General features: G+C 31.0%; 1 protein-coding gene across 1 annotated transcript in view; it reads right to left on the minus strand.

The window, feature by feature from the left end:
* LOC118197468 (nephrin-like) overlaps positions 1–13,523 on the minus strand; it is a 584,671-nt gene that overhangs the window by 169,396 nt on the left and 401,752 nt on the right. Inside the window, exon 9 of the mRNA XM_085822985.1 lies at positions 9,600–9,687. Coding sequence (XP_085679111.1) covers positions 9,600–9,687 — 88 coding nt within the window. The remainder of the gene's footprint in view (positions 1–9,599; positions 9,688–13,523) is intronic.

The raw sequence follows: 13,523 nt of genomic DNA on the forward strand, positions 1-13,523 counted from the left end.
TAAATAATGGGCAACCTCAGTTAATCGAGGCTCTACAGTAATTACCCGTCATAATGGTATTGAATTTTTAATAGTTAATTAAAAGCTCTCAGAAATTTTGAAAGCCTTTAATTAACTCAGTAATTAATTACGATATTCTTAACGTTATACTCCTTTTAAAAATCTGTCAATGGATAATACATTAATATAATTAAAACTCCTACGAAAATACACAGCTATAGGGAAATATTCCAATAGCCTCATCAGTTTCTCAGTCATCTTTTAATGGTTAAATAACGAGAGTAGGAAATTGCAATATTCATGTTTTAAATTATTTCCAAATTTCAGATTGAATGATATAAAGAATACGGTATGTGATAAATTGCTTAATACTTATGAAAGATTATCGTCCTTCTATTTATTAATAAATTATTTTGAAATTAGCACTTTAATTTATTCATTACTTTAATAATCTAAAATTTCTTACATAAGAGTTATATATTCTGTCCAGATTTACTAAACCAAACCGTTACACGTGTGACGGTTTGCGAATGGAAAAAGATTTGTATATTATTATTGAGAGCAAAAAGATCCTTGTGTCCAAATGATGCATAGTTTTATTCGGTACACTTGCTAAATAGCCAATACTTAAAGTTAAAAATATCGGGGCAACTCATATGTGTTACCTATATCAATTCAGGGACATGAAAAATAATCATAAAAACAATTTTTTGACATAATTTCTAAAATGTGAAGACGCAATATCATTTCAAGCTTCGCAAATGCTCTAATTAATAGCATGATCCAAGCTGATTAAGATTAACAAATATTGAAGCCAATGCATAGCCCACCCGTAGCTTCCTGTATTTTTTGTCTGCTTAGTAACTTAGTAATTAGTAAAGCCAACGTGATGTTTCACGGAAGTATAACACTATTTCAAGAATGTTTGGGAATTATGTAAGTCTAGATCTCATCAATAATCAATAAATTTATCTATTCATCCATTTTTTCATTAGAAAAATTTATGTTCTGAATAACTATGGTACATTAGTAGCATTACGTTTTGATTTAAAGTATGTGTTATCAGTGTATTTATTTCAATCAAATAATGCAATAATCAGTTTTGCTCTATTGTATTTTTTGTATTAATTTTATGATGTCAAAATAATACAGCAGTGAAAGGTCTTACGTTTGAAAGGAGAGGTTAAGGGTACTCTATATTACAAAGTATCAATAAAAGGTAGGCTAGAAAGAAAGGATTTTGAACCACTGCTCTGGACTTACGTATTATCGGATATCCACACATTTCTTGTTAGGTATATGAATATAATTATAGTAATTCGCAATCCAGACAAATTAACTGACTTTGTCGAATGCTTAGTTTTTAATTACTTAGCATTTAAAATATTTGGTAACCAGAAAATATTTCATGTGTTAGTATTCGAGATAAATATAATTGAAATATCAAAGCTGTGAAAAATTTCAAGGTGGCTGAATCTACGCGTTCTTTTAAGTAATAAGAATAAAATTTGCGTCAGAGTATAATAAAATGATAACACAGGAAATCTATAAAATATTGTAAATAAGGAAGGACGTTAATACTTTTCATATCACATTATAATATTAAATATTCTATTGCATTATCAGTGATACAAAAATAATTCCTTCGTCTTAGTTATTGGTTGCAAGAAATTTTAATAAAATAGCGGCCTTTTGAACAAAGTTTTCTTTGTTGGTTTTAATTATATTATTTATTACCACTGGAAAAATATTTTTATATCTCTCATCCTAAAAAACTCCTAATAAAAATTTTCCATTTAAAAAGCACCTAAGCTGCTGTTTATAAATATTACCATTGTTGTTACTCATATCCCTCGAACATTCCTGTTTAAAAATAATAAAAAGGAATGACACTGCAGTTATCAGAATTTAGTTATAGATAGAACAACAAAACGACCGTAAAATGTAAGAGTATTTCCCTTAGTTGTTGATAAAAATGTATATTAAGAAATAAGAATAGTAATTCTACCAGACGCATATTATTTAAACTTATAGTTAAAAACACAGTTTTGTCTTAAACGATATAAATTTGTAATTAATTCTCGCAAAACATTTGTAAGCTATTGTTTTGTCAAAAGGCGCAAACTCCCGATCAAAAACAATGAAGGTTACTATAAAAGCATTAAAGTAAACTGATAAATGGAATCTCTTTCTAAGCGAAGGTAACTTTAGATCTTTTACAAGACATTTTTAAAATATTAAACATGCTGTTTTTATTATGTTATTTTATACTGGCTCTAGAGCAAGTAATTTATATCTTTAATCTGCATTATGTACAATAATAAAAAAAAGTACTAAAGAATTAACTATTAAGCAATATGATAAATATAGAAAATATAATTTAAAATGGAATGTTATAAAATGTACATTGAATAATTTTACTTCCTTCTACGAAGTAAAGGAAGTATGGTAATGGCGAAAAATTTCAGGTATCGTATTTCAACTGAAATACACATTTTCACTGCTCTCGATTCCATTTGAAGATATTTTTGCGTTACATCTGTACGTACGGACAGAATAAAGGACTCTTTCTCCCGAAAAGGATTTTGAAATGGATATAAAATGGTTTCAGAAGAGATGTTTTTGTGACGTCTGTACGTATGTATGTATGTATCTCGCATAACTCAAAAACGAGTACCCTCAGAACGAAAATTTTGTACATGGGACTGCTATAACATGCAGGTGAGCACCTTCCCGTTTGGTTGCAATCGGCCAAACCATAAGTACATAAATTTAAGTATAACCCACTCTGTTACACAGCTCGGTGAGTTCCGTTTTTTATACTTACATGTTTTTAAATTGTACATTTTTTGCTTCAAATGTGACTGAATTTTGTTCTTATCCTCGGTTAAGACTTTTATACCTTTATTCAATTAATACGTATGAAATAGTTGTAGAAGTATTAACAATTTTAAAGCTGTTTAAGTTACACTAAGCCTAACACCGCCTCGATTTGTTTACATTTGAAAACTTCGTAGTATATCGAATTAAGTCAGATTCTGCACCAACTTTAGTGTCCTTTTGTCGAGTGGGGCCAAAAGGTTTGTGCGCAGAAAAAGCGTTCTGCGTAATTTTAATTAATTCAAATTTTAGAATTTTTTTAAACTTTTAAAATCTATTCGGTATTTTAGGTTTTTCTGTATCTTACAATTTTTAACGAAGAAGTTTTCATGTATTGTTTTTCGTTGCGGCGAAATGAGAACTGAACTGATTGAATGAGAAATACTTTATCACTAGAGAAATTCGGGGAAAGAAGTTTAAATGAAATTTATCAGAAAATGTGCATAATTTAATAGGCTGTACAAGGAAGTCATGTGGTGTCCAGATCAGATTTTTTATCAGAGCTGTCATAAAGTGTCCGTTTGTATCGAAAAGTAGGGTAGATGAAAAGCCCAGAGATTAACGCCGAATATCAAGTGTTATATGTGAAGACGGAAGAAATACTCTTCATGCAAAATTTAGTTTGATTTTACAATTATCTTACATCTTGAAGAAAATGTTTTATCCCTCTCTCCTACATAAATGGATTTGAATACATTTCTACGTATTGTTGCTAAAATGAATTTAAACTAAACTCAGTGGCGTGACAGCCTTAATGGGCCAAAGCCTGCAGTGCCTGAAATCTGCTTTCTTGACCGTGGGCCCCGGGGTGTGTAAGCATATGCCCTGAACCAAGTGGTCAGCTTGTCGCAGGATCCGCAGGCAGGTAGAAATCGAATATCAGCGTTCGAACTTTTAAAATGTGGGACAATTTCTTTAAACAAATTCTAAATTTGCTTATCATGTGACTAAAAACTTAATATTATTATCATCGTATACTTTCCATTATTTGGAAAAATTCCTTATCGTTTTCAGATAAACATTGTAACTGAAAACTTCTGCATTTTGAGAAATAAGAAAATAATCTATCTAAAATCAATACCGTATTCGCTCATCTCAATACGAGTCTATGCAGACAAGGATTTATTATGATCATCACAACAACAGCACTTAACATGTTGATTGTTGCTAACCAGCGCTCCTTACAAAATGGGAACTCTGACGCACGGAAGTTCTAATCGCACGGAAACTGTATAGGAAGGGAATAGTAGTCAAGTAACGATCAGCCGTCACTTATAAGCTCCCCTTAAGACGAAGATTAATCAACCCCGAGCCCTGTCCTTATTGATGTTGTTCGCTAATGCGAAATTAAACGATTTTGAACAAAGACTATTCGATGACATAGAAATTTATCTGAGAATAAATATTCCAGGAAAGGATCGGTTACAAATACTTCTTAGAAATAAATGCTGCAGATTTATAAGCTAGAGTGGATAAACAAAAAACCTACATTGAGATTAAAAGAGCAATGCTGGGAAGTAATAGCTTTTCGAATTAAAATTGTTCTGTACTTTCAGGTACCTAAAGCGGATTTTATGACAGGAAAGTTATTGATTGGGTAACAAATTAGTGATTAAAAATTGAGAAAATAATAGGCAAATAGCCAACCAGCTACATTGGTAACAGAAGCAAGATATAGTGCGTCTTCTGCACGTACTTTAAATTTATCGTAGATAAGATTATATCTGATGGATTATTAGATGCACAGATGTAGAGTCTTCCCATTTATTTATTAATAAGCATTACACACAATTATTCGCTTCTAATATTAATAAATTAATTATATTTTCTTGTAATTATTTATTTAATCCTTATAACTTTTCATTGCTAATTGATATATTATTTTGTTGAGACATTAGAATACTTATTACAGGAATTATAATTTAGGTATATACTGCTTACCATTGTTTTATTAGTGCGTTTATCATTCACATACCCTCTTAACTATAATTTAAAAATCTTTCTGCCTAATTATAATTAATTTAAATTTTAGAATTTTTTAAAGGCTTTTAAATATATTCGCTGTTTTAGGTTTTACTGTATTTGACATTTTTTAACGAAGAGGTTTTGAAGTTTATTTTTGTATTTCTTTCGTTGCGGCGAAGTGAGAACTGAGTTGATTGAATGAGAAATATTTCTCTAGAGAAATTCAGGGAAATAAGTTTAAATGAAATTTAGCCGAAAATGTGCAGGAAGGCTGTACAAGGAAGTCAGGTACTGTCGACGGCAGATATTTTAATTAGAGCTGTCATTTGCATCAGAAAGTAGGGCAGATGCAAAGCTCAGAGCTTAACTCCGAATATCAAGTGTTATAGATGCGGAAAGAAGAATTCAAGAATTTATTGAATGAAGTTTTATACAAGAATTTATTGAAATTACTTAACTCTCTAATAACTGCTTTAATTTATTTAGCATTGTTATAGTTTCCTCGGATACTTTAGCGAGTCCTAGCTGCGAAAAACTCATGTCACGTTTTCAATTGCACCTATTTAGATACGTTAAAATTAAAGTAAGGAGTATTTTGTGTTTAAGGAGTTAAGGAAAATAATATTTAATAAAGTTACGCTTCGTAAAAATGCAGTTAATTTTCTCCAATTTAGGCTTTGAACAATTCTCAAATAAATCTCTTGGAGGCAAATAGGAAAGAAAAAGCAAACGTAGCAGCATAATTAAATGCGTGTAATCAAAAACGTTATTTTATAGCAGAAGACGTTTTGAAAATATATACATTTATATGCTCTAACTTTAGATTCTGATTGTCTTATTACTCTGACTAATTTTTTTTCTATATCAAGAAAGCTATCGCTATCTTAGAACTTAAAAATCAGCTAGTTGCTACATGAAGGCACACAGGAACATCAAACAGTCTTTTTCTATTTACCAGTTTTACAAGTACGGCAGACATACAACAGTAATTGAAGTATACTCTAATGGTTGTGAGGTTCCTTTATGTTAATTAACCAGTTATTTTATATTATGGATCTTTGCTGCCACTTCTGCTTTCTATTTTTCCCGCCTGAATGCAAAACCAGTTCGCGCGTATGTAAAGTGAGGTTAGGCCACTTTACCTTAGATAAGGTATGCAGTTTTTGGCCTTGCATTGTAACTGCCGATAATTGATTATCTGGGCAGTTTTGAGCCAACTTCGCGTTAATTGATTTGTGTAGCCTTTGGTTACTAGCTTATTTGTTTTTAAATCTTGCATTAGAACTTACTGTATTTTAAGTTATCTCGCCGCGGATAATTGGCTGAGATATAAACACCAAGCGTGCCTTCTGTTCGTATTCAGTTTCAGGTGCGAAGGGTCTTTTGCACTCTTCTCAAGTTTCAGTTGTGATTTTACACTTAGTGACAATTCTCTGCCATTCTATCTATATTTACAGTTTTGATTGCAAACAAGATTACAGTTATATGCATTTATAGTAATTCCAACAGTTACATACATTTAGAGCAATTATAACAATTATACACATTTATAGTAACTCTAACAGTTATATAATTTATAATAATTCTAACAGTTGTATGTATTTATAGTAAGTCTACCAGTCATATACATTTATAGTAATTGCAAGATAAAATTATCTATTGTTTGTAGAAGGAAAGCTTATTACAAGGTAATTAATGATGGCAAGTATGTACAATTATCTAATTCCTTAACAAGAAGAGATAAAACTCTAATTTACATTGATACCAGTTTCTCAAATAAAAATATCGATTTAAATTTATTTTATGATTAACAATGCTTTCTACTAATTTAACTTCTGCGTTAACCTTCATAATAACATAATGATTCCCCAGGCAATGAGTCTCGAGGCAAACACAAATTACCTAATAATCAATCGGCCACGCCTTAGTTACAAGCTTCTAGTTGTATAACGTTTATTTTAGCTAATCATTCTCTTTTAAATTCTGATTCCTGTTTGTACCTTCATATTGCAGAATACTTAAGAAGATTATATAAAATAAATTAGAGAGGAAGAAAAATATTTCTCATAACGTATGAAAACAATTAAAATTACTTAGTTCGTTTGACAACAGATTTATCATAGCTCAGTCATTTCGGCGGCAAGATTCGAAAGTGTTTAGAATTTACTATACCAGATATTTGCAACAAGAAGAAAATTCGCCGTGTGGTGAGTGCTAGATTATATTTTGCAGATAGTTTTACTGAAATAAAGCTAGGCAGTACTGTCCTCAGTTTTCATATTTTCGAGCATATGTTAAGGTGTAAATTTAAGGAAATCAAGAATTGCTTATTGTATTTTAATATTATAAGAGTCAAAGAAGTCTTCTACTTATGGTGCATTATTTTATCTGTCATATGCAAGTAATACATTTAAGAAAACATATTTAATTATTCTATTTTATGGCGTTTTGTTCTGAAGTTCGTTTAAGAATGAAAGGATTAACAATAACCAATTAACAAAATTTTATGGTTATACTAGAATGGCAGAATACTAACTATTCTGCATGTTATTATAAATTTCATTACATTTCAAAATTCTAGCATTAGTAGTACTTGGAAAACGAGAACTCAAGCAAATTTTACAATCTCAAAGCAAAATAAAATATAGAAGTTTGTATGATTTTACTTTAACTAGCTAGCTTTGAATGTAAGATTTTAAACATTTCTTTTGGAACACTATAACTTATATATATTTAACCTCAACGAAGAGATGAAAACTATCGAGCATTTAGATAAAACAAGAATTAGGAATGATTTGGTTTGCGTGATTACGGCAAAGCTTCGAGGTCAATCTGCCTAAGGGAAGGGATGCCTTCGGGGAGGATTTCCCATAGAAAACTGCCTCGTATACACGCGAACTAGAAATGGATTAGAAGCACAAATACACTTTGGTAGCTAATGAATGTCATCTTCGCTTCCATTGCTCTTTAAGTATGGAGTAAGTTTAGCTTATCCAGCGCAAAAGATAGCGTTAAGTAAGAGCATTAGACGCAGACAGCTCTTGATTTGACTCAGGACGACATTTAAGTGTCTTATTTTTTTCAAATTTAAGACAGTTTAATTTGTTTAATTCGTAAGCCTCAATGAACGTTGAACGTTTTGATTTGTTCAAGTTGTATGTCTCTCAAACTGCAGACGAAAATGCATGATTTTAGATATCTTTTAAACCTGAGTTTTTATTCACTAAGGGTAACCTTAGCTGCGGATAAAAATTAAATAAATAAGAGATTGTCGAAGATTTTTAACTTAAACTCAATTTTTGATACTTTTCACTAAATCCACAACTAAGTTTAAACTTCTAATTAAGTTTAAACTTAATTAAGTTTAAACTTAATTAAGTTTAAACTAAGTAAAAATTACATCATTTTTATAGTAAGAAAAAGAAGAAAATCATTTTAAAATTTAGAAAGAAAGTCAGAAAAATCTTCTTGTGGTTTTTAACTCTAATTTGAAAAATATGAGCTTACGAGGATTTTTTCGTATTAAATTTCTCATCATATAATATGCTCAATCATTCGAAAGCAATACTAAATTTTATACAGTATAGATAGCGGTGGGAGAATATATTCTTGACTACTTTAGTTCAAAATATAAATTTGTATTGAAATCATTTCTGATTTTCGTGTATTAATATTCCCAAAATGGTATGTTTATTTTTATCATCTCCTTTTAGGAATTTCATAGCAGCATTAGTGTGTTTTCAATATCTCTAGAAAGCGAAAATGAGATACATGCATCTAGAAAAACACTCTCAAAAATTGCATCTCTGGGTAAGCAGCACTATATAATTTGTTTCTTTTGATACACCATCTACAAATAAGACGTCAAAATCTATAATGCTTCATTTCAGACGGAATGAATTTTATTTATCTATACATTTAAATTTAAATGCTGACACTAGTTCTTGGAGAGAAACACCATTTAAAACAGCATTCAATCTCTCAAAACTACCGGACTAAAAATAAAAAATTCAGACTGCATAATTCATCATTCTTATCTTTGAACACTTCCTTGCTTCGTATATGATCTATTCAAAATAAAGCTTGTGGAAAAATGAAGAGGATTTCAGGAAATATGCAAGAAAATAGATTACAAACGAAATTTTCGTTTTCGTTTGGTCGTTTTTGAAATGTGTTCCAGGGAATATAATAGATCACTTCCAAAAGAACGTGAGAAAAAGGAAGAGGCGTTTGCTTTTGTTAAGAAAAATGACAATAGTCTTAAAGAGTTGTTTCTCGAATATTCTTGTTGTTTCAGGTTATTTAGAAATGCGCTTGAAGAAAAGTGGTTGGTGAAAAGTATAATTATCTCAGTATGTAATAATCTAGAATTGCGATTACTAAATGGTGTTCCCAGGAGAGTTGGAATTCTGTAAGTTGAAATTAAGATTTCGCAGATAAGAAATTAAGTTAAAAACGTCGAAGGTGTTTTTATATCCGAAAAAATGAAAAGGTGAGGGAACCAAATTTGGATTCTCCATGAATTATTTCGTATTCTGCATATTACTGTGTAATTAACGTAAGAGGCGAGGGTTTTTTTCGGTTACTGTATGTTATTCGCAACAAGTAGCGTCTAAATATTCCATACATGCCATCAAGAAAACCTGTGAAAATGTCGGATTATGATTGTCAAATTAAGTTTCAAAATGAGATTGTATACTTTTTTTTTCTTTAGCTTTATCATTAAGTATACATAAAACACAAAGGATACTTACAGACAACAGCTACGGTTGACGTCTGTACTATCGTTTCACCCAGGGCTTCACTTACAGCATAGCAGGAAAAGGTTTTAGTATCGGGATCCTGTAAGATTAAAAAGCGTTTTTTTAGCTATTTAGTGAAAAGGAGAGAAGAAGTCCTTAAAAAAGTATAAATGCAAAACTTATATAAATTAATTTAACATGAAACAGTGTAAGTTCACACGCTGAAGCTCAATAAAAATCAATGTAAATTAGCACAATTAATCTAACCCTATTTCTTAACAGATGATAAAAATTTTTGTTTCAACATAAATAATTTATATTCATCATGAAATGAAATGCATTTAAGTCGTAATGTCTAAAAGCTGTTCAAAGTCAGCTACTCATGATATTCCTTTATGCTACATTTTTTCTGTTTCAAAAGTTTTTTTATTAATCCAGTTACACTTCTAATAGATGTTACTGCTATAATATAAAAAGAATTCTGGCTTAAATTTAGTTTTGAAGTTATGAGTAATGCTGTACACAAACAATTTTCAGAAGCAAAATCATGGCATGAGAGAAAATTAATAATTTAAATATTTTAAAAAGGATTTTTTACATTAATATAATTTTAAACGGAAAATGACAAAAACAGCATTGAATTGATCTCTCTGTGGGTGCGCATATTTCATTATATGATGGTCATAATTAAAAGGACGTTCCTGAAACCGCTATTAAATGGAGTCAATTTGCTTGTGAACCATGGAAAAAAGAAAGCTTCAATAAAATATAATAGTTCGAATTTCGACCTACAAATGAAAATGTGGCCTTTAAAAGAATAGGAAATTTGAATTCGAAACATAAAACTTTATTTAATTACAGCATTTATTCAATAGGTATTCCATTTGCTTCAATCACAGGTTCAAGGCGCTTTTGACCATGTTTAACAGTAGTATGAACAATATAAGAAGCTGCAAGAACATGATGCTATACTCTATGCTATACTTGCTTTCAGTTCAGGGAGTCCGTAGTTTCCCTCCATCGCTCGAACTCTCAAAATAACTTGCAATCAGAAACCACAAAGATTCAAGTTCAGAGAATAAGGATAATAGGTATTTGGAGAATTTCTCGAAATTATCCGATCAGCCTCAAAGAAATTCCTTTTCCTTTTTGGCTATTATATGGTTTTACACCATTTTACATGAAGACGTAATCTCTAAACATTCTCGTTCTTGTAACTCAGGGAAGATTTGCTGCTGCCGAAGTTCGAAGTAGTGGACATTCATTAAGGATCCTTCCCACACGGCCCTTCGGACTACATTTAGAAGAACTTTTCTCAAGGAAATAGAGGCCAAGAATGAAGTCAGCAGTAAACCACATCATATAGTCTCGTAATAAGAAAGCAGAAACGCTTATTGTACAACATTAGAATTTGCAATACCTCATATGATACGTTTCTTATAATTTTAGTGTTCTGTCTAGGACAAAATGTACCTCGTCTGAAAGCAAAAGTGCTCCAACTACGTATCGTGGACAAGAGATAGACAAAGCATGGCCTCACTCGAGCACTTGCCACAAGTGTTTGTAAGAGAACCTGATGGTAACATCCAGGGAACGAAACTCTACGAAAACAAAAGGAATATTTATTAAAAATAACGCAAAGTAAAGTAAAAAAGGAGAGAAGGGGGACATTCAGAAGCTCGATCTGATCCAAAGAAACGTCAGTACAAGGCTCTCATGGAAAACAGCAGTACAGACGCAGCGGACTGGGCTATTTGTAACACCAATGCAGAGTTACTCTCGCAGCTTCGAAAGAGCAGCAGAGAAAAATTAAAGGCACATTACACCATCATGCACAGCTTCCAGGCGGTATTCCGCCATGAAGAATATCGGGGATAGGACACTCTGGTCGACCACAGTAACAGCGAATTCCTCTACCGTTTCATTTGAATTGCACGTATTCTCTTCAAGTTTAGCAACTTAATTAAGTTACAAAGGTTAATTAGAAGTTCGATCTTCTTTCTATGGAAGGTATGACAAATAGTGATTTTATGGCATTCACTATTGTAAATTTAAAGTGTTCCTAATTTGCAAAACTTGCATTCTGCATTGCGTGAAAAGCGCCATCAAGTAGTTGAAATTGGAATTATTACTTTTTGCTTTTCTTTTACCCATAGCCCATATAACATTTATACCAAGTTTCAACGGAATGCATAAAACAAAACTGGCTCTATTCAAGTCTGAATAAGTTACTTTTATTTAGAACCACCCTATAGTATGGAATAAGAAACGATATATTACTGTATTTGAAATATATTGTTCAATCCATTTTTTAAATACAAACGCTAAAAAATATATCTGCACATACTTTAAAACTTATATAAATTACTTTGTAACTAAATTAAAAGACTTAAAACTAATTAATTTACAATAAATGTATTAATTTATTTCTAAATAATTGTTCAAATTTATGAGTTACGTAATATCTCTTCTCACAACAGGAAAAAAAACTTAGAGGAATAGCATAATTATGAAAAGAGTTGCATATTAGCGTAAGAAGAAATGGTTATCATTTTAATGCTAAACATATTTGAAAAATAATATATTATTTACCGTAATAATTTCTAGCTGAAATAAAGTTTTATTCTTTGAAATCCCTTTCGGCTCCCTTAAAATTAATTATTTTTCAAAGTACAGCTTATAAATTAATCTTTGACAACGACACACTGCTCAACTCATTTAAGATACTCTATCTATTTTGAGAAAGAGTTACGTTTTATAAGGAAAGTTTTAAACGAAAATCTATTACTCTTTGTCTAATAAAAATGGGATTAATGAGAATCTCAGGTATTTATAATGCTCTTTTTGGAATCAAATTTGAGTGAAAATTGTTTTATTTTCTAATTTTAACTTTGCTAGCTTCGAATTATAAATTATTAAAAATTTACTATGATGACTTTACATGTCACTTTAAATATGCCTTAAAACGATTAAAAATAATTAATATTAGAAGATATTAATGCACTTTACTTCCTAACAAGTTTCGCCAAACAATCAATACTAGAGTAATGTCACTTTATTTATATTTTCCACTTGTGAAACACATGCCATACATGTTTCAATTGGCGATTCGGACCAGCGCGATTCATGGAAAGTCAAATACTGTTGTTAATCAGAGCCTAAAAGTGCTGTGGTGAGGAGCGAAGTGCTGTAGTACAAAATGCTGTGATGGTGTTGCTGGCAATTACGTCGGCCAAGGAAGTATAGGCGAAGCACAAAGACAAGCAGTCGAAAAGTCGGGCATTCTTTTGTTAAATATAAGGCCAGAGGTCCATGAAAGGAAATGCAACGTCGAAAAGATTCTACGACAGTTACTGTTATGAAGAGAAGTTTCGACACCAAGGTTAAATAGTTTTACTTCAAGGTACCATGTTATATCTGAAACTCCTCTATGTTAAATGTTAAATATGAAACTACTTGCCGTGAAAAGGTTTCTACTTCCTCTTAGGGAGGAAACTAAACTCTTAAGAATTTGCCAACTAACCAAATTTTAGTGATCGTATAGTGAAACGTGTACAGCATTTTTGCGTTGTGAAAAAAAATGCATCCCGGGACCGCGCCGTGAGAGGATCGAAAACATAAAACATATACAAGATATAAAGGAAAAGTTCATATTAAATATATAAAGAAAACATACTGTAAGAGGTTCCAGATTAAATATCAGTTTATTCAATTACATCACAATAAGAAAAATCTTAACCTCATCTGAGAGTCTTTTCATTTAAATTCATAAAAAAACTTAAGGTTTGTCTGGTAATTTAAAAGAAAGGAAAGGGAAACAATTTAAGGCCTGAGAGTTAAATTTTAGATTCGACGTTGTTTTTACTGCTAAGGACGTTTTTGAAAAACTTGCCTAAAGTTCAAACACACCAAAAAAAATAAAACTTATCTTGAGTG

This window comes from Stegodyphus dumicola, chromosome 8 (genome assembly GCF_044657685.1).
Source record: "Stegodyphus dumicola isolate Sdum_Otavi_A_Nest chromosome 8, ASM4465768v1".
Classification (NCBI taxonomy): domain Eukaryota; kingdom Metazoa; phylum Arthropoda; class Arachnida; order Araneae; family Eresidae; genus Stegodyphus; species Stegodyphus dumicola.